The sequence below is a fragment of the Sceloporus occidentalis genome, unplaced genomic scaffold (assembly GCF_023333645.1).
Source record: "Sceloporus occidentalis isolate IW3139 unplaced genomic scaffold, rSceOcc1.0.p SCAF_1, whole genome shotgun sequence".
Taxonomy (NCBI): domain Eukaryota; kingdom Metazoa; phylum Chordata; class Lepidosauria; order Squamata; family Phrynosomatidae; genus Sceloporus; species Sceloporus occidentalis.
In genome coordinates, this window is record NW_028316981.1 from 182,599,779 (window position 1) to 182,627,764 (window position 27,986).

The window sequence follows — 27,986 nt, forward strand, 5'->3', positions numbered from 1 at the left end:
GCTACAAAGTTCTGGGTGCTTTGGGTCGGGAGAGTACAGTACAGAATTTTGGGTGCTTCACCAAATTACAAATCCCAGGAGTCCATAGGATGGAGCCAAGGCAGTTAAATTGCTATAATTGTGCAGTGCAGACACTGCTTTAATATGTCATCCTGGGATTTGTAGTTTGTTGTGACACCAGAGCTGTCTGACAGAAGGCTAAAGATCACAAAACTACAATTCCCAGAATTTCATAGCATTGAGCCCATGGCAGTTAAAACAGTGTCTAACTGCATTAGTTTGAGCGTTGCACTATGACTCTGGACACTGGGGTCTGAATTCACAATTGGTGATGGAACTCCACTGGGTGACCTTGGGCAAGTTACACACTCTCAGCCTCATAAAATTCTGTGATAGGTTTGCCTTAGGGTCATCATAGGTCAGAAACAACTTGAACAGCAACAGCACCTCTAGACCACTTTTTCCAACAGAAAATAATGGGAGTGGGGGTTGCAGAAGGGGGTTAATTTAATATTTTTAAAAACTTGGTGGGACATGTTTCACACACTGACTGCACAACTAGAGTTGAGATAGGCAAAATTGTATATTTATTTACTATCTGCCTTTCCTGACACATAATGTTTACTTCATTCATTTACTCTAGAACTGCCAGCACAGATCCTGACCCCAAGTGGGTTAGAGTATAGTGTGGTAGAGAACCAGGTTGCAACTCTGGACTGCATGGCTTTTGGGGTGCCCAGACCCACTGTGAAGTGGTGAGTTCTTCATTACATACTGTTTGCTGTATTGCTTTCCTTATCTGCTTTCATACCCTCTGTATGTGATCCTTTGAAAGTCGTTTTGCTGTGGCACATATCTATGAGGAAATCCTGTTATGGGAGGGAAAACAGAATATTTGGAGGAAATATTCCTTTTAACATCTGCTTTGGACTTAAGAGGGCAAAATCCTGATTCAGCTGGTTCTAAACAGGAGTATTGTCAGGTTGGTTGGACAAGACCTGCTGGGAAATGAAGGGCAACTTATTCCAGATGACAGGATGGAAGAAATATTCTGAAGCATGATGTTTAAAGAAGGGTGCCTGTGTTAGTTTGCAATGGCTCCTATTTAGATTACTGGGGTCTTTTAATAGCTACACGGCAAGTGCAAAATCAGTTACAAATTTTACTGCCACAGAGATAGTATAATGTAGTGGTAGGAAGATTCACTGCTTGCATTCATGCATGTCACACAGATCGTAAAGTCTGAGGAGTCCCATTGGAATTGAAAAAACAAGTACTGTAGATACATAACTATAAGTCGACCTCATGTATAAATCAAGGGCAGGTTTTGGGCCCAAAATTATGGTTTCTGATACAACTTGTGGATAGGTTGAGGATGAAACCTAGGGGCATGTAACAAAGGATCTAAAGGATGAAGCAAAGGAAAACAATGCCAAAGAACTTACAAAACTCTGACAAGCATATTGTTTGTGCTCACCTTAAAGGTTGGATGGATGTCAGAGTGGAAAGGGGTCCGTGCTTCCAAGACAATTACACTCTTGCCTTTCTCCAGGGAATGGTTCCTTTTTAAATGAGAGTTAAAGTACAGCACTTAGATTGACCTGTGGATAAATTGATTCAGTTATTAGGGGCCAATTTTTTGACTAAAATTTCTAGACTTATGCATGAGTATATAAAGTAAATGGCAGCAGCCTGAAACATACCAATAATAGGGGTTGTTTGTTTTTATTTCACATATCATATTGCTCCTTTCTCAACCTCCCTGCTCTCTACTTGTCATCCAGGTTTATGGGTGATAAGTATGTCTTAGATGATATTCGGAGTTTTCTCTTCACAAATGGAACTCTTCTGCTTGAGCAAGTTGAGCGCCAGGATGCAGGGAACTTCACGTGTCTGGCTGATAATGATTTCTATGGTGACACCATCACTGCCCACCTAATTGTCAAAGGTCAGGAATGAGTTTCCTAGCATGAATCTGGTCATGTGATGTATACATGCAATCAGTCACAAAATATGATAAGTAGTTAGCTGCGGCTTTACGATGTTCCTTTGGCGCTGCATCATGTGGATGTAGCACCAATGGAGCGCCGTGATGCAGTGCCCTGTGTGCTGGGTGCGTGGTGTCATGCTGCCATGGGGGCGGAGTCAAAGTGTGCATTGTGCGAATGCCATGCCCCAACTCTGCCCTCAGGCTGGCCTTAATGGGTGGTCTGCACAGCCCCTTACTGTGGAAACGTGAAACCACAGATAATAGTGAACCCTTTTGCAATGAATGACTATCAGCAAAAGTTGATCATAGAATAAGACTGAAAGACCTAGACATTCCTAGAAAGAACACCTCTAGGCATTTCTAGATCCTTGAGTGTGAATGTATGGTCAACTACCGCTGGCAACATACCACAGAATTGTGCTGGGTGACCTAGAAAATGCCTAGAGAGAACATTTTTTTTTGGACATGGATAAATGAAAGCAGGAGTACCAGTCCTGCAGTTATAGGGGTCATACTGTACTAGAATCCTATCCCCACCATGAAATCAGATGATTTCCCAGTGGCCTGTTCTCTTAGTATTTTCTATAGGATGCACATAGATTGGCTCCTGGCCTGGTAACCACTCTTCTGTGCCCTCATAGTAGGGTTGATACCTCTTCAGGCATGGTAGTGAGGGGAAGCTGTTGCTAATTTGTGGATGTTTAAATATATATTCATATACTTTGTTTTTAAAAGTGCACCAAATTCAGTGTTGGATATTACTTCCAAGTAATCTCTTCAGATATCTTAAGAGTATTGCTGCAGCAATTATAATTATGCCAGATGGCAATTGCAACAAGACATAAAATGGCTGCTGAGAAGTATTGGTCTTGGCTTGTTGTCAAAGTGAAAAGAGTGACAGACAGCTCTGAGGTGTTTTCCAAGTTCATTTCAATTCAGTGCATATGCAAGAGAGCTTCTCAGCAGATTGCTTCCCATGTTAATTCATCTGGGTGGGTTGGGGGGCTGCCATTTAGATTTTCCATCCCAGGCACAGAAGTATCTTGGACCATTCCTGGCAGTAATGGGAAGAGACTGAGCTATGTTGAGAATGATAGGGGTAAGCAGGCCCTACAGGCCAAATTCATGAGTGTCCAACTAGGCCAGAGTCTCTTGTTTCAAGCTTTACCAAGGTGTGATATGCAAAGTGGACCCAATTTCTGATTCTATCCCTGTTTTAGGAGCCACAAAGTTTGAAGTGGGACCTACAAACACAGAAGAGAAGAAAGGCGAGAGTGTGACATTCCATTGTAAGGTGTTGTTCGATGAGACCATTCCAGGGCATGGTACCAAGTGGCGTCTAAATGGGCAGGTCATTCAGGAATCAGATGAAAATGAGAAGTGAGTAGAATGGAAATACCTCCCTTGAATGAAGGCTTGCAATTTAAGAGAAACCAGTTGGTATCCTGTTCATGACATATGCATATGCTGGCATATATTTGCAAAATACACTGAGGGGATGTTGGACAGTGGCCACTGTGAGTCAAATATATCCCATTTGTTGTGCCCTAGATATTTCATCGGTGATACATCTTTGACAATCACCAACCTGGACTATTCGGACCAAGGAATATACAGCTGCCTGGCTTGGACTGCTCTTGACTCTGTGGAGAAAAGTGCAAAGCTTTTGGTGTATGGCAAGTACCAAAAAGGAGAAATCTGGGTTATTTTCCTCCTGAGATCAGACTGCAAACAAACAAGATGTCAAAAGGGTGGAGTGAGGTGGCTGCCACAGGTGACAGATGTGGGATCACCACTGACGAATGGCCAACTCTCAGCAATGAGAGCTGCAGATTTTAAGTGGTAGATAAATAATCTTATTTGATTATCAGTGGATGGAATTTATCTTCACTGATGGGGTTAATTAGCATAACCAATTCTAATAAACAGAGGCAATTTTAATGAGTGATACAACAAGTGAAGGGCTGCTTTTATTTTGGTTTAGAGGCTAACCTGTTTCTAGCTCATTGCAATAATAAAGATTAAGCATATTAATAATGGCCTGGATCCTGCTGGTTAGTTGGAATTAGAGTAGATCCATTGAATCAGCTGTTGAATTGTGTCAACACATACTTAAATTCAGTTGATTCTATGGGTCTACTCTACTTGTAAGTACCAGTAGGATTCAGGCCAATATCTTTTTCCCACAGTCAAAAATACAAAAATCATACACTCTTTCAATGTCTTTAAAAGGGCAGCTGTTTTGAGAAGCAGGTTTTATTTAAATTTAGTCAATTGTTTAAAACACAAATTACAGTCTGCCCTCCCCATACGTGGGGATCTGTTCTAGACCCTCCCATGTATGGGGAAAAGAGCGTATGCTCAAGCCCCATAGAAAATAATGAGGCATGTACTTGTGGCAGTGCACAGGGTGTGCAACGTGAGTACACGCCCCATTATTTCTACCAGGGTTTGCCTTCTGCATAAGCTCAAACCCACAGAAGGCAAGCCTGCCTATAAGGAGGGCTGACTGTATTAACCAACTAACAGCAGCTTTTGATTTTAGACACTTCTATTGAGCAAGCAGGGAAGAATTTTGACTTCAGGTCCTTAAATGTTTGGGGGCAGCCCTAAAAAAAATTGTTAAACAAGTTGAGAAGATGATTTTGAATGTGGCAGTTCCCATTTGGCTCACATTATGGTCTCCCTGCCAGGCAAACCTGGCCCTGTGTCAAATCTGGAAATGCTGAGGCAGCAGGATCATCAAGTGAAGCTGACATGGACACCAGGAGATGATCACAACAGGCATATTGAAGGTAAGAAATGAAGGTGAGGTGGTTATGTTATCTGTGGAACCCTCATCTAAAGGTGGGAAATCTATGAATTTTGATGTTCACAATTAATAGATTTATCTCAAACCCCTTGTTGCAAGAGATGTATTTGGGCATGATGGCATAATTCCTAACCACAACCTACTCATGCATCCTTTCCTATTTCTTCCTGTACCTCTTCCTTTTTCCCTTGCAGGAGAGGAGAAACCACTTCACCTCAGAGATCAATGAATCTCATATTCTTTTGTAATCTATCCATTATTCCTGATGCTTACATAATTTGAAGCATAGACAGGAGGAAGACTGTGTCCTAAATCCATTTACTAATCACAACTAGAGGAGATCCAGTGCTAAATCAATTGCTGAATGCTAAGCCATTGATTCAAGGGCTGTGTTCTCATTGGGGAATAGCAATTGTGTTTAGACCTCAATTGTAGATATGCTTTGCTGTTGTGTGATGTTTGAAATGGCACTGTATGTCACTTGATATATACATGGACCTTGAGGCTTTACTAAGAATATGTGTTTGTTCAAATATCTGCTTTGATGGCATTTTCAGTAAAATGTGGGGCCTGTCCTGGAGAGTTTAGTGCTCCTGAGCCTGTACAGAGAATGAATTTCCTTTCCAATAGGTCGTGTCAGTGCTTCCTGGTCAAAGGGCATGAAACTCTTGATGATCTCTTTCAGAGGAAGGGTTATTTTGTTTTGATTTGACAAGCTGACATAAGTCTCCCTCCTCTTTCCACAGAGTATACTGTCTTTTGTGAAGAAAGCAAATTTAAGCCAGGAAAACTGGAGGAGTTAACCACTGTACCAGGAAACCAGCCATGGGCCATTCTTTCCCTCTCTCCATTCAGGAACTATACCTTCTATGTGCAAGCCAGGAACAATCAAGGGAAAAGTGAACTGAGTGAACCATCTGCCAGTCATGTTACAAAGCCAGCAGGTAAGAAGGCCCAGCGAGCTGGAGAGAAATATATAGGGAATTTGGTATCCACAGGGATAGTGGTGGTCCTGGATCCAAACCCCAGTGGACACCAAGGGCTCACTGTAGTTGTTATGTGCAAGCATGAATACATATGTGAATAGAGAGAGAGAGAAAGGTAGACATCCCGAGTCTTGATGGTAGATAAAAGCAAGAGTCAATGGACATTGCATGCCTAAAGAACAGTGTGTGTTATCTGTATCTGTTCTGTAAGTACATAAGCGCTTCAACTGCGTGGAATGTGTGGTCCGCCAGATGTTGTTGGACTACAACATCCCAACATCACCAAAAGTGAGGAATACTGGAATTTGCAGTCTAGCAACATGTGGAGGGTTGCACATTTCACATTCGTAGCATACATTGCACTGATTGAAGCAACTAGCTTTTCGTGGGACAGGATTTGAGGCAGCATGGTATTGCGAGCTGAGAAGACACAAGCCCAGAAAAAAAGGAGTTCAATTTCCAGTTCTCTTGTGACCCTTATGAGTTGTCTATAAAATGAGGGTCGGATTCAGAATGTTGTAGAGTAACTGCATGAGGTAAGGAAACACCATTATTAGCCTCTCACTCTTAAAGGCAAAGTAGATGTGGGATTTAAACTGATATTTAAGATGGTCAAACTCTAATCCCTTGCTTTGTAGCTCCTGACCAGAATCCAACAGAAGTCAAAGGAGAGGGAAATGAGACCACAAACATGATCATCACTTGGACGGTAACATATTAATATTTTTACATCAATTCCATTTGTCCATCCCTCACAGCCTGCTACTTTCCTGCAGTTCAATGTCACTGGCACAAACCATGAGGTGATAAGGCTGAACCATAGTGTTGCTGAATTTTGCCTAACTACCTAAATTTTCCTTAACTGCCCGGGAAAGAACTGTCCTATGTGTTTAACAGAAGGAAAGAAAATGTGAGTGTAATCAAGCTCTTTATTGCTACTACAACTTTATGTCTACTTCATTATTAAGCTACTCCTTGGAAGAAAGACTTACCACCATTGTTTGGATAACTTAATAAAATTGTTGACTATAGGACTATTTAAAAATTTCCTACAGACATAACTACAGAAGGAGGGGTGACACATTCTTCTATAAAGTTTGTAGTTACATGCAAACTATTCCTTTACAGATATACATTTTGTTTATACTATTAAGTATGTCATAACTGGTTATAATTACATTGTGTGCAGTATACATCTACCAACAAGGGCATGACAATTGCTATAAAACTAACTGTTGCTCCACTAGAAGGCTATCTGGTTGCTAATTGCATTATAGTCACCAAATTCAGGGTATTCCTCTATTTGTTTGTGCTGAATTTTGCTTAGCAGGAAATGCTGAGACAAATGAGCAGGAGCATAATAATTTTAAAAAATATTTTAAAATATTTTTTTAAAACTAGTTAAATAACATTCAGTGGAATATGTTGTAATATGTAACAGACAATAGCAACTCTGCCTAACTCATGCCTCATCAAACTGTGCAAAACCCACCAGAGTCCACCAGAGATGTGCCCTAGACTACTAGGTGTCTGATGTTTGTCTCTGTGGCTCTGCAGTCCCTGTGGCTTTGACTTCCATCCATGTGGCTGTAAACACCAGGAGGTTTACTAAACTCCTGGTGAACCACTGTGTAGGTTTTGAATCCCACATGGCTTGGAAGGATCACCAAATTGCTTAGACCTGCTTTGCAGTGCTCTTGGGTCATTGAAACCACAGCTTTGCACCTTATCCACTGTCAAAACAACTTCTGTTTGTTTGTAGCCTTTCCTTTGGACTACACTTTCTATCATTCTTCACAGTTGACTCTGCTGGTAGCAGACTGATGGGATGAGGTTGAGGAAGGTTGCCGCAGGATATGGAGAACTACAGCTGTGACACTTATTTTATTTCTGTGGATGTTTCTGTCTTCCCATTTCCAAAGCATCAGGTGCTTGTGACATTTACCCAGAAGAACAGATATTTGTTTAGAAGATTGCTATCCCACCTTTTGATCCAATAATCCGCAAGGTGGCTTATAATAACAAAGTGTAATAATATTCACACACATGCTCCTTGAAATCTATCCAGTCCTAACAGCTTTTAGTCCCCTGCTGTATGGCAGAAATCAGAAAGTGTTTCCCTTTGATTCTGATATCTCAGGGCTGCAACACAGGTCAGAAGCAAGGTTTCAAATTGCTGGTGGGCATGTTGTTGTTGTTAATCGTGTTTTCCATTCAAACTATCTCTCACAATGTTTCACGGCTGGAAGACGTCTCCCAGCTTTTGCTACTGCTGGAGATGGTAGGCAGACAAAGTGACCAAGGGAATGTGAACATGGCAAATATAAGAACAATGTAGGGTGTGAACAGTTTTCAGTACCTATGTCTCTGTAATACTAGAAATTGAAGGAGCAATGGTAAAACTGATTGGGGGCACAGATTTTCCCCCTTCCCCCTATTTTTTGCCTTCCCATAACTACAGTTCTGGTTGTGGTTGTTGAGATTGTCATTAGAATCCTCCCCAAGCCAGAAGCAACATTGGGGGATGATGCACTTGTTACTTAACAACAGGTAGGATGCCAAATTCCAGCACTTTGCAATGGCACTAAGCACCCTCCTGATGCATGTGCCTGTTAAACAATTCCAGAGACAAAAGGCCAGGCGCAGCAGGGGGTGAGCCTTATACAATGTGTGACAGGCCTCCTACTGATGCTTCCAATGGAGTGAAACTAATCAGATTCGAAGATCTCTGTGCATAAAGATCCCACGGGGGTTTAATTATCTATTGACATCTAGGTTTAATGTCTTCCCTCCTCCCAAATTCAGTTTTTGCACAAAGAAAAATGTATATTAATGACAATCATAAAGTCACAAACCAAAATGTCCCCAAAACAAGATGATCTGCATCTAACTTTATGCAAGTCAGTCACAGTGTGGCCCAACTAAATTTATCCCATTGTTCCATCAGAACCAAAATTGTTGGCTGTTCAGAATGCTTCACATATCTTATCTCAATATAATCAGTGCAACAGCTCTGTTTGATAGGTCAAGTATTCCTGTTGCTGTATTTCAGTTATCTTGGAGGGAGCAGTCAAGCTGAGCTAGGGTTGAGATTTGAACTGAAGTTTTCCCAAGTTGCACAGGTCCAAAGCACATTGCAGAAATAATCCAGTTTGAGACCACTTTAACTGCCCTGGCTCAATGCTAAAGAATTCTACAAACTGTAGCTTTGTGAGACATTTAGCTTCCTTTGTCAGAGAGCTCTGGTGCCACAATAAAATATACTTCCCAGGATTCCCTAGCACTGAGCCAGGGCAGTTAAAGCGGTATCAAACTGGATTATTTCTGCAGTGTCTTTTGGACCATAGTTAATTGTCCAATCACTATGTCTGACCTGAAGGAAACATGTTTGAGAGCCAGCATGGCATAGTGGTCTGAGTGTTGGACTATGACTCTGGAGACCAGGGTTCGATTCCCAGCTCAGCCATGAAACCCACTGGGTGCCCTTGGGCAAGTCACACACTCTCAGCCTCAGGGGAAGGCAATGGCAAGCCTCTTATGAACAAATCCTGAAAGGAAAACCCCATTGTAGGGTCATCTTATGATTGCCATAAGTCAGAAATGACTTGAAAGCACACAACAACAGCAAGATTTCCTTATGAGGCAATCAATGATCAGCCTTGTTCTTGAGCATCACCCTGCCCTCTCCATCTCCCTGTGTAGCATTTATCTCAAGTAATTTGAAAATTCCAGATGTTGTTGGCTTCTAATACCCACCAATCAGTGGTGATAGATGATGGTATTTGTAGTCCCCAGCACCTGGAATGTCAGAACTTCCCCAGTCCTGACTTAACCTGAGGCCGCCTGCCGTTTACTGAACTCTGGTTTTTCTTCCCATAGAACTCTGCAGTCAATGGTCTGCATTTAGAGAAGGCCTACATGTGTTTTCAGCTGTATCTTTTTGTGGACTAGCCTTTTGGCAGGCATATGCATGTGACAGTGGTCTTTCTTTTCTTTTTCTTGCTATTTATGCAGTTGGGGAAGACACGTGGGCAGCAGAGTGTCAGAGTGGTATGACTGTACTGAGGCAGCATTATATACACACACATTGCCTTGTGTCTTTTATGTTCTCCCTGACTGTGTTAGGTTTAGCTGTCTTGTTTTGCATTCCGGCACAAAAGAGAGGCAGTGGCATGTTCGCCATCCAGCATTATCCCCCAACAGTCGTGCTTGCCATAATGATGAGGCATTTGGGGCTGGGCTCCCAGGAGACAGCTGGTGCCAGACGTTTCACTTCAAGGAGGCTTGTACCAGCTTCAGCTAGACAAATGTTGCCAAAATATGGGAGGCGGAGGAGAGACAGCCTCTGCTGCCACAGCTGGCCTGGCACTGGTTGCTCCTCTTAGTTCATTTTCACTCCCAAAGGGTGTTGCCATATGGGTTCACTATCTTTTTTAGCACAACACTGTTGTGGCTGCAGTCAGAGAAAATCTTTCTCTTGTAATTACGCTTGTTTGGGTTGTTACAATATTTTAATTTATTGACAGTTGGCCCTCCATATCCAGGAATTCTTTTATCCACACACTCAACAATTCATGGCTTGAAAATATTCTCAAAATATATAAATTTCAAAAAGCAAACCCTTAATTTGGCCACTTTATATAAGGGACACCATTTTACAATGCCACTGTATATAATGGGACTTGAGCATCTGTGGATTTTGGTATCCACTTGGGGTCCTGGAACCTAACACCAGTGGATACCAAAGGCCCACTGTATTTTATTTATGTTGTTGTGTGCTTTCAGGTCATTTCTGACTTATGGCAACACTAAGGCAAAACTATCATGGGGTTTTCTAGGACTGAGAGAGTGTGACTCACTCAAGGTTACCCAATAGATTTCCATGGTTGAGCCACAAATCAAGCCCTCATCTCCAGAGTTGTAGTCCAGTGCTCAAACCAACACCATACTGGCTTTTTCTGACATGGGATTCTGCCTTTTTCCCTACATGGGATCCAAGGCAGCTTGGAACAAATTCAAGCTGATAAAATCTTATTATACAAAAGTTTTAAAAATTAAAATAAGTTAGTTTGTTAGAAACAGAATGTAAAAGCAGTTTGAAACACTTTTCAAACATAATAAAAAGATAAAAGCACAGCACACCACCTAAGATTAGAATAAGCTCATCTCAGAGCCGTTCTGCATTTCATATACACACAGAATACAGTGGTAGACAGGCACCCAGAAATTACAGAAAAATGTAATATTTCAGGTATATATGCATTTATGTAGGTATTGCACTTGTTTATCACATTTTGACTTATTAGAGCCCCCAGTGGATAAAAACTTTTTAAATGTTTAATACATAACACAGGGGCTTTCCAGACCACCCCAAAGGGGCGGGCTGGAGGCGCCCAGTTTTCCTCTGGAGGGACGCTGCAGCAGTCAAACTGCGCTTTGTCCCTCTGGACCCAGAAAACCCAGGTTCTTTCTGGCACATGGGGGTGATGTAATCAGTGCGCCATTGGTACGCTGTGATGCATCCATGATGCAAGTGCGGCACCTGGAGGTGCTGACATGGTGCTGCGCTTGTGTCATGCACATGTGCCATGTATGGACAGCGCCACATAAAGATGGCGCCGTCCATATGTGTTAGGGTTCTGGAGCTGCGCATTCCAGAACCCCAAAATTGGCCCCAGGCTACCACAAACCAGTGGTCTATTCTGGGCCTAAAAATCCAATTTAAAACACTTCAGAATTCCTCTTTAAAAAAAGTTCTGAAATCAGACAATTAACAGCAGATTTTAAAAAACAAAAGCAAACAAATGAACAAACAAACAAACATCGGACATTGTCTGACAAATTTTAAGTGCTGCTGCACTGAACTTAGCATCATTATATATTGTATCAAGATTAATGTCTGAAAGTAACAGCAAAGTATAAAATTGTCCTGTGTGTCCTGGATATCAGTAATAATAATAATAATAATAATAGTAAGAGTGAAATAAGGCTAATGTCGATGTCTCTATAGTATAAACATTGGAGCTCTAACATCATCACCATTTTACTCCTGCATGATTTGTAACATCTTTGCCTGTCTCCCTCTTGTGGACCTATGGAGAAATGCAATGCCTCTGAGGGTAGAGCATTTTCTTCTTAAGCCTGCTTTCAAAGCTGGGATGGGGGAGTGGCATCTATAGGGTTGGTGTCACCCAGTGCGGTAACTTATGGTGTCACCCCCCATTAACCTCCTCCCATACCGCACTATGCAGAATTATAAGTAATGTTTTTGTACTAATTTACTTATAAAATGTAATTCGCATATATTACTGAATGTAATGGTAATAGTTGTGATGTAAACAACTAGCAAAATTAAATTTATACTTTTAATTTATGATATCATTCACACAGAATGAATGTGTTTTACATATACATGTGGTTAAAGTGCAAATTTGGTAAAATGTGATGTTTTTTAAAAAAAAATTTAAATTAATTTTTTAAAAATTAAAATTTGAAATTTTAATTGAAAAAAAACCCTGGAGCCTCTCCTTTCTCCTCCCCCTGAGCCTCACCCCACTCACACCCCACTCTTCAGCATTTTAAAGAGATGCAGGTGAATGTCACAGCCCATTTCTGCAAAAATGCAGATGTCTGAGGAGCAGTGGTGCCATCCCTCCTTTGGGTGTCACCTGGTGCGGTCGGCACCCCCTTACCCACCTAGTGATGCCACTGGGGTGGGACAGCTATTCTTCCAAACTTGAGTTCTCTAGATGTTGTGGATGTCAGTTCCCAAAATTCCTGATTGTTGCCCATTGTTGCCCAAAATGGCTGGGGGTTCAAGGAGCTGAAGTCGAAAACATGTGGAGGACCAAAGTTTGGGAATCACTGTGCTACACCAAGTGATATAAAGATATGCAAGGTTTATATTGCTAGGTGTTAACTCAAGGTGAAGACTTTGTCTCAGCATGAGTGTTTTTGTGGCCCATCAAAATGGAAGGAAAATAGGTTTAGTCTGACTCTGGCTCTGACCTCAACATCTTTCCCACGGATATCTTTGAGTGCTGCTGGCAAGCAGGACAATAAAGGCAACTAACTACCCCTTTTTAAAATCTGGGTATACTTCTTGAACTTGGTGGGCTTTGGGCTTCTGGTCCATTCTGCGCTTTTCCCGCTGGCATTTTCTTTCTACTGTTTCTTTCAGCCTTTGCCTCCCTGGGAGTGGAATGCCCCAACTCTGAAATACCACGTGCAATGGAGGCAGGAGAGTGAAGCCCAGTGGAATGAGACGGAAGTAGAAGCCCCTCCTGTAGTGGTGACAGGCACCCCGGTCTTCACACCTTATGAAATCAAGGTGCAGGCACGCAATGACTTTGGCAAAGGTCCCGAACCTTCCAGCGAACTTGGCTACTCAGGGGAGGATGGTGAGTAATGAAAGTGAAAAAGGCTTTGAAAGAGAGTTATGCTACCACTAGATAGGAGGAAAGCAGGCAACATGGCAAGCAGGCAAATGTCCTTACTCTCTTCTCCCTACAGAATTATAGCACTTTGATGCCACATTAACTGCCATAGCTCCATCTGTGGAAATATGGGATTTGTAGTTTCATGAGATTCATGAGGAGCCCTGGTGACGCAGTAGTTAAATGCCTGTGCTGCAGCCACTTACTCACAAACCATAAGGTTGTGAGTTCAATTCCAGCCAGAGGCTCAGGCTAGACTCAAGCTTGCATCCTTCTGAGGTCAGTAAAATGAGTACCCAGATTGTTGGGGGCACTTAGCTTTCAGTTGTAAACCACTTAGAGACTGCTTAGGTGGTATGAAGTGGTATATAAATTATATAAACGCTATTGCTATTGCTGTGTAGAATCCTCAGCCAAGGAGCATTTCTGGTGCTTCTGAATGCACAGGATGTAGCCATGGCAGTTAAAGGGTTCATCTACTCTGACATGCAAGAAAAAGGTAGGACATTACCAAATAAAAGCTAGAGACATATAAATATAAATTAATTTCAAATGGTTTATTTACAGCTATATTACATATAATGTATTTTATTATGTACTCAACTATATTTTTTCTGATGAATTTATCTTCATTAAAATGCCTTGTTGGCTTACAATATACTGTATATACTCTATAAGTCTAGAACTTTTAGTCAAAAAATTGACCCAAAAAACCTACGTAAGTCGATTTATCCATGGGTCAGTGTAAGTAGAATGTAAGTTTCTTTATAAAAGAAAGGCAACAACTGCAGGTAAAAGCCAAGATTGTAATCTGTCTTGGAAGCACTGACCCCATTCTATTCTCTCACCCATCAAGCCTGTAGTGTTTTGCCAACTGGAATTTTGTATGTTTTTGGCATCATTTTCCTTTGTTTCATCCTTTAGATCTTTTGTTATATGTCCCTCTGTTTTACTTTTGACTTATCCATCGGTTATGTCAAAAATAATAATTTGGGCCCCAAAAACCTGCCCTCGACTTATACATGAGATTGACTTACAGTCGAGTACATACGGTAATTATAGAACTCTGAACAAAACAAATGCTTAAAATTGTACTTTACTAGCAACAACCGCTTGGCTGAATCTACATTCAAACTACTTTCATTTGTAATTTTCCCATTGCTCTCTCATCTCTCCTGCTTCTTCCTCAACTCAAATCAGCACCTTTTCCCTTGGTGCCATTGATCTACTTCAACAACTCAGATTCTCCTTTCTTTTTACACCTCCCTCCAAAAAACAATCCAACAAAACCATCACATAGTCAGTGACAGTCTTTTCACCCCTTCCCCTCACCCCACATGCTGGGATTTTGCCGCTTGACAGTTTTTCTGTAGTTATTTGTGTGTATTGTTGCAGGCTGAACATTTTGGTCATGTTTATGGCTTGGTGAAAACTAACAAGCCCTTTGGAGCAGTGGTGGCAGTAATAAATCTGTTGAGCTACCTCTTGCTTGCCTTCTGAAATACTGGATGACACAAGCACAGGTTTTATGGCCCAAAAATAGGACATGTTGAAATTCCTGCCAAATCCTCCAAACCTAAGGTTGAAATGTAGGATATGTCTAGGAAAAGGAGGGCTTCTGGTCACTCTGAACTTAGTGTATGACTACGTGGGACCCTAAGAAATCAATGTGGGGGTGGGATCCATGGGCCCAGGCCCATTGACATCCCTGGTTAGACCCAAACCCTCATTCCTTCCTCCCTTCTTGCATCCCCTCACATACCAACTAACCAGTGGTATCACTACAGTTGGTGTCACACAGTATGGGTGCCCAGAAAGGGTTGCGGGGGGGGGGGGGATGATGAACAGCCCTGCTCACCCTCCCTCCCTCTGACTTGCTCACCTGTCCCATGAATTGCTGCCCCTCAACTGACCAAAACACTGCTGCATCTGGAATGACTGTTGGGTGAGCAAGAAAGGCAGGCAAGACCCTTTACCACTGGCCCAGCAGCCACACTAGTCCCATCAGGTATACCTCCTTACCATATATACACCCTTCGGGGCATCACCTGGTGCAGTTCGCACCCCTTGCATTCTCCAAGTGATGCCCCTGCCACTAACATTGTAAGTTTAATTAATTCCAGTTTTCCTCCCCACAGTCCCTGAGGCCATCCCTGAGAATTTGGCTGTTGAAGTCTTGAACAGCACCACCATCAAGCTTTCATGGATCCTGCCTAACAAAGAGAAGATTTTGGGTCACCTCAAGGGATTTCAGGTAAGGCAGAAGATACCTGATTGACAGAGGTAGCTCTTGTGAATTGATTTTTTAAAAAATTGTTATCACAGAAGATATTGCAGTGGTGTGCCCATCCCTGTTGTCACCCAGTGCTGGGGGGAGGGCTTGCTGGGGAGATGGTAGTTGCCAAAAGGGTGTGCTCAGCTCTCTCCTTTACCATGGTAGCAATGGTCTCCTCTTGAGGGGGGTTCTGCCACCATGGCAAAGCTGGCAGAGGGGCACATGACCATCTCCTTTGCTGTGGCAACAGAAGTCTCCTAGTGAGGAAGTCTCCACTGCAGCAAGCCAGAAGGACCTGACTAGGTGTCATCCTCTTCTAAGGTGTGACACGGTGCAGCCTGATCCCCCTGAATCCCTCAGTGATGCCACTGGGATATTGTATCCCAGTGTAACTTGCAGTACTGCCCTGTTAATTGCAAGGTAATAAATCGTGCTAAAGAAAGAAAATATGCAATTGACCACAATTTATAGAAGTTGCATAGTGCACCTGTTTGCTGTGCAGAATTTTATCTTATTGCCAACCAGTTATTTAATTTTAATGTTGTTTTAGGTCCGAGGTAAGCATATCCGTGCCCCCATCAGGGACATCAACAGAACTAAGAACAGGGTGGCCAACTTTCAGAATGTTACTGGCCAGGCCAGAAGATAATGTAAAACTAGAGTGAAATGGCATGTTTTCTATCTTTTTGCACTTCCCGCTTCCATTTTTAATTACTGGAATTTCCTTTTAAATGCCCAGTGCATATATAGAGGCATTCTAGCCTTATATCCTTTAGTTATATTTTAAAACCAAAAAAGCTAAAGCTGCCTGCTGTAAGAAAGATAAGTCATGGCTTGGAGGCACATTGTCATCAAGTCATTAACAAAAAGACGATGTTCCTCTTAACAGTGTATGCGAGTTCATCCGCATATGGACTTAGCCATCTTGCCCTGGATGTCAGGACTGAACCACTACTGATGGTTACAGAACTGTGGGTAAATAACACCTTCCCTCTTTCTCTTTTTCTCCCTCTCTGGCCCTCCTGATTCAACCAGGTTTATTTCTTCTGGCTGGGAACTCTGGCAGATCGCAGCCGTCGGCAGGCTCGTGCTCACACCCACTCCCATGGGAAAGTGCTGATTGAGGGGAATGTGTCTGAGATCACACTGGGGGGCTTCAAGCCATGGAGCCGATACCGGGTTCAGATGGCGGTGCTCAATGGCCGGGGAGAGGGCCCCCACAGCGAGGCCATGGGATTTGACACACCAGAGGGAGGTAAGAACCTTGAGCCCTGTCATCATCAGGCTTCTCAAGCTTTTGGCTCTTCCTTAAATGCACTTTGTGAACTCCCTCCATAACTTCTTTTCATACCTCTAGGAGCAAACCCGCTTGAGAGCCCTGTCTTTGTGGCAGTGGCATTTTCCTGAACCCCTTCTTCCTTCTTATTTCCATGGTTGCACAGCATGATATGTGAGGCATCTCTGGCTTGCCATTTATGAGCAATATGTTGCCTACGTGGTGCCCATTGCAGAGTGAACGGCTGAAAGACTGTGCAGGGATAGCACCATGATTTGTTTAGCATGGTGTCTGAACATGAGCATAGTCTTTGAGGAGTTTGTTTCTCTCCCAGCAAACCAGAGAAACAAACTCTGGCTGGATTCCTTCTCTGGTTTGATGGGAGAGACACCTGGAATGTGTCCATGACTGGACAACATACTAAACAAATCAATTTGCTGCTACTGCTACACAGAGCAGTGTGCAACAGCACACTGCTTGCAGCCAATAAGCCAGGGGTCTTGTGGATCCCATGCTTATCATGTCATGAGAGTGTGATCCATGGATGTGTCTGCATGGCATGGCTTGTATTAACTAGGTTTTGTTATTTAAACCACATGGTTTGTATTAACTAGGTTTTGTTATTTAAACCAAATTGTATGATAGACCACCAAACAAACCATGATTGGATGTGTCTGCATGGCATGGTTTGTATTAGCTATGTTTTGTTATTTAAACCACAAATTGTATGATAGACCACCAAACAAACCATGACTTATCTTCTCATTTCTGCTTTGTTTCTCTCCTACTTCTTTTGTCCTTTCCTGTTTTATGATGGTTAACTGGAGAAACAAGCCAGGGATGACCTACGGTTATACATTTGAATGTCATGACAAGTCATAATTTAAACATACCAAAGTTTGTAAACCAGGTGCAAACCATAGTTTCAGGCTGTGGTTTGTGATTATATGACAAGTTATGATTTGATAGCAGTGGCTGGATCACTCCTCACAACAAGCGAGGGTGCAGTGACACATATATGTGATTGTTATGCCTATTTTAATATTTCAAATATTTATGGTATTTCTTCTTTCTAATTTTCATTCTTTTAAACTAAATGTTTGTCCTCTCATTATATATGTATGGGAAGCTAGGGTGTCTGATAAGGGATCTGTTTGGAAACGCCTTGTGGTCCTGGCCAAGTTCCCTGGTGTAGTAAAAGAGTTCTCATACCTGGAATCAAAATTGATAGAAATGGGGACTGTAGCCAGGAAATCAGAAGAAGACTAAGAATTGGAAGGGTGGCTATGAAAGAACTGGAAAAGATCCTAAAATGCAAAGATATACAATTGAGCACAAAAGTTAGAATCATACAGCCATACAGCTATTACTCTGTATGGATGTGAGAGCTGGACAGTTAAGAAACAAGACAGGAAGAAAATCAATCCAAATCAAAACTTTGGGAATGAGAGAGCTTCTGCTCCAACCATCCCACACCACTGGCGAGCCACATCTTCCCACATATCTCCCTGGTGTCCTTCACACTCTTTTCTTCTCTGCCTCTTTGCATAGTTCCTAGCCGCCCTGAATCTGTTCATATGGAGTTCCTTTCAGACACAACAGTGACCTTGGAGTGGACACCACCCAAATTCCCCAATGGGAAATTAGTGAGATATGTGTTGGCCTATCAACAAGGTGAGTCTGTGTGCCAAGTTTGAGCTTTGGGGAGTAGGGACTATGGGTTTAAGTGCCGTGTAAAATTCAATAATGTTCAGTAATTATGAGATCATAAGTTGGACCTATGATCTTGTAATTGCTGGGAATTCATATTTTTGGACACTAATCATTGAACAGGGCCTTCAAAGTCTACCTTTCCAGTCTAGTAGCACCCCAGCTGAAGGGTTACCAAAGTGCTGCAGCCTGGGGTACTGGGAAATGTCTGCAGTACTCTCTCATTCATGGGGTGCTTTAAGACAAGAAGTTGTGGCAGGACCCCAAAAAGTCTGTCAAACTACTTGTTCTTGATACACCCCACAACCAGGAAAGCACTGCAGATGGCATTTCCTAGCATCCTAATCCGCAGCACCTTGTTAATCCTTTGGTTGGGACACAGCCAGGCCAGAGACATCTGCATTAGTCTTTCACCCTTATTATATAAATATCCAGGAAGCACAGAACAATTCTATGTTTTCATGTTGCTTTCAGACATAACTCCTGATATAGCATACTGTACAATGTTGCCAGATTCTGCTCAGCAGCACTTACATTTGTCAGACAATGGCCAGTTTCACATGAATATTGTTCTCTAAATGGATAGATAGGGTGCTCTACATATTTTTTTAGTTTTAAAATGTTTTCTTCTATACCCATTTCATATTTTAACCATATGTATACTTTATTTTTATATTTTTAATTGAATGTGCCCCACTCCCTTTTGCTGGTCTATGAGTCTGGTTTGTGCTGAGAGAAATAACAAGAAAAATTTACATCCATCCTCCACCATTGCTTACTAGGACAGTCCTAGTTTCCATGATTTTATAAATGTGTGCACATGCACTTATACACAAATAATTGTTAAAAGCTGTTCTGGGGACATTGGCAGAAGCAACTCTATGGTAATTGATTCCCCAAATAAAACAGAATGTTTTTGCGAAAGTCTCTTGCTAAGGTTTGGTCCACTAAGGACTGCTTCTTCCACACTGACATAAGAGCGCAAGATCTTACATAATACAGTACAGCTATCCTTTTCATAGTTCTACATTTATTTTTCAAAACCCTGTCACTGCCTGAGGGGAAGATGCAAATACATGCTCTTTTGCTTCAGGAAAGAGAAAGAAGAAGAAGCATTTGCTGCAATGGTACAGTAAAACTGGAAGAGTCCCAGTGACTGGCTCACCTAATTCCATGATCTGAAGTGAGTCATTCTTTAGCAACACACACACACACTCAGGAGAAGTCTGCACATATACTGTATTACTTCATGGGATTTTCTTTCCCTTTTTTAAAAAAAATGTCTCAGACAGTTTGATCTGCTCTTTGTTACAGAAATTTCACGCATCTCAGCAACAAATAATACACAGGACAGAAACCAGGGGGTGCATGGGAGTGTGTGCGTGTTTGTGTGTACATGAAATACTCTGAAGCTCTTCATATTTTTTGACTGCTGGTTTGTGCCAATTGATCTCAACATTTAGGTCTTTCGGGTGTTTTGGACAGAAATCTAGCATCACAAAATCATAAAGTCTTAGAGTTGAAAGGAACCCCAAGGGCCATCCAGTCCAACCCCCTGCCATTCAGAAATACACAACTAAAGCATTTGTGAAAGATGTCCATCCAGCCTCTGTTTAAATACCTCAAATGAAGGCATGTTCACCATCCTCTGAGGCAGTATATCCACTGTTAAACAGCTCTTACAGAATGATCAACAGTGAGGGATTCTGGGAACTGAAATCCAAAAAGAGAATCAAAGGCTGACAACCACTGCTTTGTGCTATCCCTACTGAACAAAAAGTAAATTTCATGAGTCTAGAGAGGCTTACCCATAGGTAGCCAGATGCAAAAGAGGTGCTCCCATGCCTGCTGTATGGTGGCTTGGTTGTTGTTGTTGTGTGCCTTCAGGTCATTTGTAATTTATAGTGACCCTAAGGTGTATCTATCACCAGGTTTTCTTGGCAAGTTTGTTCAGTGGGGTTTGCCATTACCATCATCTGAGGCTGAGAGAGTGTGACTTGCCCAGATTCACCCAGTGGGTTTCATGGCTGAGCTGGGATTATTTTAGGTTGTCAAGCTTGCTGTGAATACTGCCTGCCCAGCAGTAGGATTGGCATCGACTGTGCATTGCCAGAATCTGTTAACACCTCCATCCTTCTTTGCCCTCTTGTGCTTAGCCAACCAGACTTCCAATCTGACCAACGTGGGCTTCATTAGTGGCATTACCATCCCTGCCACCCAACTCATGTTCAACGTCAGCGATCTGGACCCCTACACTCCTTACAATTTCTACTTGTCAGCAGAAACCAAAGAGGGGTCAGGAGAGGCCTATATTCTGCAGGAACATGCAATACGTGAGTCAGGTAAGAGGAAACCTCCATATTCTTCTTTCTAGGCATGCATACAAAAACAGGGTTGGGTGGTTCCTTTTTCTTTGGATGGACTTCTGTTTTAGCAGATCAACAAGGTAGAGGTTGGGTCTCCCTTATCCATAATTCTGAAATCTTCCAAAATCCAAAATTGTCTACATGGGTGGCTGAGATAGTGACACCTTTGCTTTCTGATGGTTCAGAGTACATAAACTTAATTTTGTGTTTAGACTTGGAACTCATTTCTAAGATATCACATTATATAATTGCAAATATTCCAAAACCCCAAAAAACCCTCCAATATCCAAAACACTTCTGGTCCCAATCATTTCGGACAAGAGGTTCAACCTGTACTAAACACAGACAAAATAAGTGAAGCAGAGCTGCAGGGTTTCATGTGAGCTGGCAAGTTCCACACAATCTATTTCTCAGAGAAGTTATTATCTAACGTAGGGTGGGAAATGGGGCTGAGGGTATTTCTTGCTAATGAAAAAAATAGCTGTTTGTATGGCAAGATGGTGAACTTTTTCTGTATTTAGACTTAACAGTGATCGAGGAAGTGTTGAGAGCTGTTCTTCCGTTTACTCAGTGCCACCTTGCAGTTGAAAAACAATGGAGATACCAAGCCTCCCCTATCCCGGTGAAAGGGTACAAAGAAGTGTTTAGGCAGAGCTCTCTTGGGGTGCTTTTCAGACAAGGTTTTTGTTTGATAATCACTGTGCCTCATTCGCAGAACTTAACGGGAGAGTACAGAGGGTGTCATCTTCCGTTTGTGACTCTCCCCCATTTTCCCACTGCTGGGGCCCTCCAGATGTGCTGGACTACAACTCCCATCATCCCCAGGGCAGAAGAGCAGTGCACAGATAGGATCATAGAATTCGTTGTGGTGATTTTGGTTGTGTCTTGATTATGTTGTTCTTTGTGGGAAACTTCAGGTGGGACTTGGTCTTGTATAGTTTTGAAGGCAAGCATTAAAATTAATAAACACCTCCTCCCAATCCCCACCCCATTTTCTCCCTGCCTCCATGGCCAGTGAACCTGTCCTTGGTGAACATCACTTTGGGTGAGACAGGGGAGAATTTCACCACCATCATCTGGATCCCACGTCAGAGCCAGCGAGATGTGGAGTTTGCAGTCCATATTATGAGCAAGACTGGTAAGAGCAGGAAAATGGGGTTGTAAAAGGGTTCTCATCTGAGAGTGGGAAGAAAGCCCTTTACTCGGTCTCTTCGCACAATGCACATATTTTTATGCTACAACTTCTTTCACACAGTTAGTCTCAAAGATCCCTTGATATTCCAGACTAACCCGGTTAGGTCTCTAAATTCTTCTCATAATGTCCTTCATGCTCAGAATTTGGAGAAGTTAGTATGGACTACAACTTATAATCCCTTAGCCTGCACAACAACTGTGAGAAACTAGGAGTTGTAGAATCATAGAATCATAGAGTTGGAAGGGTCCTTATGGGGCATCTAGATCAACTCCCTGCTCAATGTGGGATCTCCAGCTAAAGCATCTTCAGCAGGTATCTGTCCAACACCTTTCTGAAGATGTCCAAAGAAGGAGACTCATGATCTCTCTAGGCCAGTGGTTCCATTGCTGAACCAGTCTTAATGTCAAGACATTCTTTTTAACATTCAATAGAAATCTAACCTCCTGTAACATCAAACCATTATCCTCTGGGGCAGCAGAGAACAGGCCTACCTCCTCCTCTTTGTGACTGCCACTGAGGTATTTGAAGATTGCAGTTCTGTCACCCCTCTCGGTCTTTTCTTTATCAGTCTGAACATGCCCAGCTCCTTCAACCTTTCCTCATATATTCTATTCTTCATACCTCTTATCATCTTTGTTGCTTTTCTCTGAGCCTGCTCCTATATCCTTGTCTATATCCTTCTTATAATGAGGTGCCCAGAATTGAACACAGTATTGCAGAAGAGGCCTGAGCAGTATAGAATATAGTGGGTACCGTGGCATCACTATGGTTGGCATCACCTGGTTTGGTAACTCATGGTTTCATCCCCTGGTTGACCTCCTCCCATATCACACAAAACAGAATCCTTAGTAATGTTTTTGTACCAGTTGTTAGTTGTAAATGTTTGCCTGACTTATACGATTTTTGGTCTACAAAATAGTTAAATCTTTTTATTTTGGTTGTGTATTTACAGTATACACAATGGCCACATGAGTAATGTCCTGTGGGCATATTTGCCCCAAACACAGTACTACTAGATTTTCTATTGGGGATCCTAAAGTTTGGCCTCATCACCATTCTTTAATATTTCTTGATTTTTTTGAATGAAATCACTGGTTTTTCTGTGTGTCCTGAAATATTTTCAAATACCAATGTTACTTTATAGATCATTGCATACTATTTGTGACATGGTTAAATGTCAATGCACAATGTATGCAATTACTGTGGGGGTCTATCCTGTTTTTTCAAAGGTTCTGAGCAAGACCTACATGCTGCTTTATGATATCCATTATCTATAACATGTTGTAGGTAACCTCTATCCCGTAACTATTTATTTAATGGATCTGATTACATAGTGAATTGTTCCTCCTTAGAACAGCTCTGTTTCACCGTTAGAAACTGTCCATAGGGGAGGTTATTTTTCATAGGTCTGGGATGGCAGCTATCGAACTTCAAGACTGAAATGTGTTGGGCTTTTTAAGATAATAAAGTTTGTGGACTAATAACAGCACATGGGACCTTGTTTCCTTCAACTCTTCTATTGTAAATACATGCTTTCCAGTTTTTTGTTCTGTTCAAACTCTCTTTATGCCACTTTATAAAGGGAGCTTAAATTCATTTTAGGAATGATTTCCTGAATTAGCATATGGGGCCTGGCATATTTGGGTTTGCCCTGTTCCCTTACATATCCAGTATCTAACTGGAAAAGATCAGAGCCACAATAAATAGACTCCTAGAACTGAAGCCAAGTGTCTCCCTTGTATCTGCCAATAAATGCCTGAAGCTTTCTTGCAACAGTTGGGAGACCACCAAACAGAATGGGGCATGGGGCATGGGCCTGGACCTCTGGGAAGGCCAGATTCGGGTCCAGTACCTGAGCTATTTCATCCCTGTAGTGGTGGAGGCAATGACTGAGAGCTTGCCTTCCCTGGCCAGAATACTCTGGTCTGTCCCTGGAGTATTCTGGCCCCAAATTTGCCCTGAATTCCTTCAGTTGGTCTTTCCACAATGATGACAGGTGGCTGCCTTTCCACAAGATCCCCCTTCATCACCTGGCACCACCGCTGAGATCACAACAAGGTGCCCAGCCATGTTATGGATGCTGGGCACCTCATTCTGAGCTCAGTGCGACTTGTGCCCAGAGTGGTGGTGTCACACTGCTCACAGGGACCGCATGGAAAGGCAACTGCCTGTTATCACTGTGGAGCGAACCGAAAACCCGGAGCAAAAGGTAAGGTTTTTAAATTCAGAGTAAGAAGAGGAAAGGCCAAACTGGGTTCAGATATCATGAAGACAGGCAGCACCCAATTTGGAGTTTTGGCCTTACATCATATAAACAGGATGCAGGGAGCCAGGAGAAAATTCGGAGTAAAAAAAAACCACATAGACAAACCCTGAGAGAGAATAAAAATTCAATGCCCTTTAATTCTGACCAGAGAACACAAGTTTCTACAAATCTTTTTTAAAAAGGAGATGAGATACACAAATTGCTTTGCATCTCTTGCCGTCTCCTGACTACCACACAAGGCCAAGTTCAAAGCCAACTTCAGGGGTGAGGTGAGGTGAGACTGTGGCTGGTGGAAATGGGGAAAGAGACAAAGATAGTGTAGCTTCCCACCCCTCTTTTTCTATATTCCAACCAGATAAAGAAGACTGGCATGATGTAGGGAAGGCCACATCCAGCCAGGGTTCTTACAGCATCCCAGGCCTGCAGCCAGGAAAGCAGTATCGGGTTCGACTGGTGAAAGAACATCGTACTGGAGATCTTCAAGTCATCTGGGAGACAGAAATGGTAACCACTGGTACTGGTAAGTGATACTGTCGACCACTGGGTGGCCAATGAAAAGAGTTGCTATCTCTCAATATGAGGGGTGGCTGGGGAGGGACCTAAGGTGGTTTCATCCAGATCATGGGGAGTACCCCTACTAGCATCTACCCCCTTACACACACACCTACACCGCCACCATCTTTGGGAATTAATCTGCTAACAGAACTACAAACTGTTCCATTTGTGCAGATATTACCGCTTTTAAAATGCCATCTTTTTGACCATAGTTTCTATGGCAAAGCGCACAACAGGTGCTAGAGGTTCAATCATGAGATGGACAAAAAAAATTCAACATTTCTTCAGAAGCAGTGCTTACCCATGTGATTTCCACCTCAGAAGTCCCTGCTATAAATTATAAGTATGCCAAACCCACAGGCCATTGATTTAAGAAACTTGTCTTAATCTAAGGCCTGGTGCTACCAATGCAATACCAGTAGCATAGCATTTTACATTTCATAGTGAACTAAGCACTCTCTAAGCGGTTTACAATCCATAAGCCAGTTGCCCCCAACAAGCTGGGTACTCATTTTACCAACCTGTGAAAGGATGGAAGGCTGAGTCAACCTGGAGTCCTGGGGACTGAACTCACAATGTTGTGGCTGTAGTACTGGCATTTAACCTCTGTGTCACCAGGGTCCATCAGATAGTGCCATAGATAGCCAAAGCTAGAGCAAGCCATGGGTAGCCATTCTCATTCACCAAGAGGGTTTCCTTGTCATGGCGGGACAGCTCCTTGACGCCACATGTTTCCTATGCCCATTCCTTGCCCAAGGGCTAGAGTGGGAATTATGTGGCTCTCCAGATATAATCAGACCAAAGCTCCCACCAGCTTTGACAGCATCGCCAAGGGCAGGAATGCTGGGAGTTACAGTCCAGTACATCATGGCTTCCAGGAAGGCCATACCCCCCCCCCCCAAAGAGGAGGCTGTGCCCACTTTAGGACAAGCAGCTCTGCTCCATAAAGAGGCCTCCACTTTCAGCTCCAGTCTCAAGACTTCATCCATTGCTTCCAAATACTGATCTTTTCTGGGAGGAGGCAGTTGTTTGAACATGAAAAGGATAGAGCTAACCACAAGAGAACCTGAAGTGGAATAGCTGGGAATACTGAGCTCAAGGCTTAAGAAAGCCCACCATCTTCCGAGGCAGGCCATTCTACTCTCATACAGTTCTTGCAGTAAAAAAAACCTTTCTAGTGTTTAAGTGGAATCTAAGGGTGCATCTATACTGTAGAAACAATGCAGTTTGACACCATTTTAAGTGCTCTAGCTCCATCCTATGGAATCCTTTTAGTTTGACAAATTCTTTAGCCTTCTTTGCCAAAGATGGTGCTTCACAAAACTACAAATCCCAAGATTCTGTAGGATGGAGCCATGACGTCAATGATGTCAAACTGCATTATTTCCACAGTATACATGCACCTTAACTGTACATTTTAACCTATTAATTAAGCCCTTCAAAATGATGGGTGGCATCCTGTTAGGCAGTTATGAAGTTGTAAACTGGGCTGTAAGCTAAGCCCTTGTAATTGTTTAGTATTGACATTTACGATGGGGGCACCATAGCCATGACTGCAAATGTGCCTAAAAGCCGAGTTAAAAGCCAGGTACCTGTACCAAGGGATGGAGTTTTGTAGACAGGGCACTGAAAGATGACATGTGTAGCCCCTCCTGCAATTGAGCCATGGTGGGATGAGGAATTGTGATTGATCCATGCTTCCACTCATCACACCGTGGTTCACTGGCAGAATGGAGCTGGATGTGCCACCCTTTAGTGCCCTAATTATCAGCACCATAGAATACCATGCCTCGGTATGGCAGCCTGGATTTTAAAGTGGCTTTTGCAGATCAAATTGGGAGATGAAGTATAGCCACAACATCATAGCTATGTGCGCAGTGTAAGATCTCAGCCAGTGTGTTATAAGTAACATGTTAACACCCTATTTTTTCTTTACGGATAATGTGTTACTAACACGTTAAATTTAATGAATTTGTTTCAAAAACTCTTCAAAATTAAAAATGGCCAAATCTCCCCCAGCATTTTAGAAGTGAGAAGTAAACCTTATTCACACTCATAAACTCTCACAAAATGTAACACATGAAAGTTGAAATTATAATATGAAGACAGAGAAAAACGTCATTATCCTGGTTACCCCCAACAGTTACATGCAACAGGGAAAGCTGTTCCAAAAAATGGCTCTGGACCTTGAGAAGCTGCCCTCCCCTCCTTTACACAGAGACTTAGGTGATTTCTCTGGGCCTCCGGGGAAAGGTTTTTTGGAGCAGGACATTTGGTTTTTTGCTAGGGTGGAAATGTATGTGGCTCCCCTCACCCTTTACACTCCATGTTTTGCATTGAAAAATAAAATAGTATTAATAATATTAAAATGTTATTAGGAAGAAGCACTCACCTGGTGAAATCCAGCACACATTTCCAATCTGCTTTCCAGGCTGAACTAAGAAGTGGCTAAGCAGATATTCATTCTTAAGATTCTTGACTAAAACGGCAGAGACACGGTGGAGAATCTCTGACCACAGTATAACACTGAAAAAAGTATACCCATTAATGATAATATACAGACAGGAAAAAAGAGCATCCAGTAAAATCTAAGTAAGAAAAAGAGACAGTGAATACCATCTAACCAAGGCAGGGTTGGACCCATTCCACGCTCATTTCCTCTCAAACTCACTTTAAAAAATATATATATATGTATTTGTTAATAAAAATAATTGAATTAAAATTAAATAGTGCAGGAAAGTAAAGGTATGCACTTTGGTTTGGCTACCTGCTTCTCTCCAGTGGATCTTAAAATCAAGACTGTTCTCTAAGATTACATAGACTTTGAAGACATTGCTATCTGAGGAAGTAGACCTAGTTTATGAAACCATATTCTACAACTTCTTTCAAACAATTAGTCTCAGAGGTGCTACAAGATCCTTTGCATACTATAGTTATATAGTGTACAATCCAGATTATTAAACTGAATAGTCTCTCACACATTCTCTTGAGCTTACCTCAGCATTGCATATATCTCTTTCCTCCTCGAAGTGTAAAGAAATATCATTAGACAAGCGGAGCTCTGCCTTGGCTGTGCTGTTTTGTTGCTCTCTCCCACATTCTGGAAGGCGCATCCTCAC

The 27,986-nt window shown here is 42.3% G+C and overlaps 1 protein-coding gene and 1 long non-coding RNA gene across 5 annotated transcripts in view; one reads left to right on the plus strand and one right to left on the minus strand.

The window, feature by feature from the left end:
* Positions 1-27,986, plus strand: part of LOC149322981 (neural cell adhesion molecule L1-like) — a 109,994-nt gene that overhangs the window by 68,002 nt on the left and 14,006 nt on the right. For 3 of the 4 annotated variants that reach the window (XM_089485762.1, XM_089485770.1, XM_089485778.1), the window contains 14 exons: positions 644-755; positions 1,785-1,948; positions 3,211-3,370; positions 3,542-3,666; positions 4,684-4,785; positions 5,549-5,746; positions 6,427-6,497; positions 12,969-13,188; positions 15,363-15,478; positions 16,535-16,754; positions 18,327-18,449; positions 20,642-20,827; positions 21,867-21,989; positions 24,668-24,832. In XM_089485762.1, the coding sequence (XP_089341888.1) occupies positions 644-755; positions 1,785-1,948; positions 3,211-3,370; positions 3,542-3,666; positions 4,684-4,785; positions 5,549-5,746; positions 6,427-6,497; positions 12,969-13,188; positions 15,363-15,478; positions 16,535-16,754; positions 18,327-18,449; positions 20,642-20,827; positions 21,867-21,989; positions 24,668-24,832 (2,085 nt within the window). The other variant, XM_089485785.1, reaches the window with a different exon arrangement.
* Positions 614-27,952, minus strand: LOC149322982 (uncharacterized). Its single transcript, XR_016272327.1, has 4 exons — positions 27,864-27,952; positions 27,260-27,393; positions 1,478-1,601; positions 614-869 (listed from the first exon to the last, which is right to left on the minus strand). It is a non-coding gene; the product is annotated as an uncharacterized LOC149322982 (long non-coding RNA).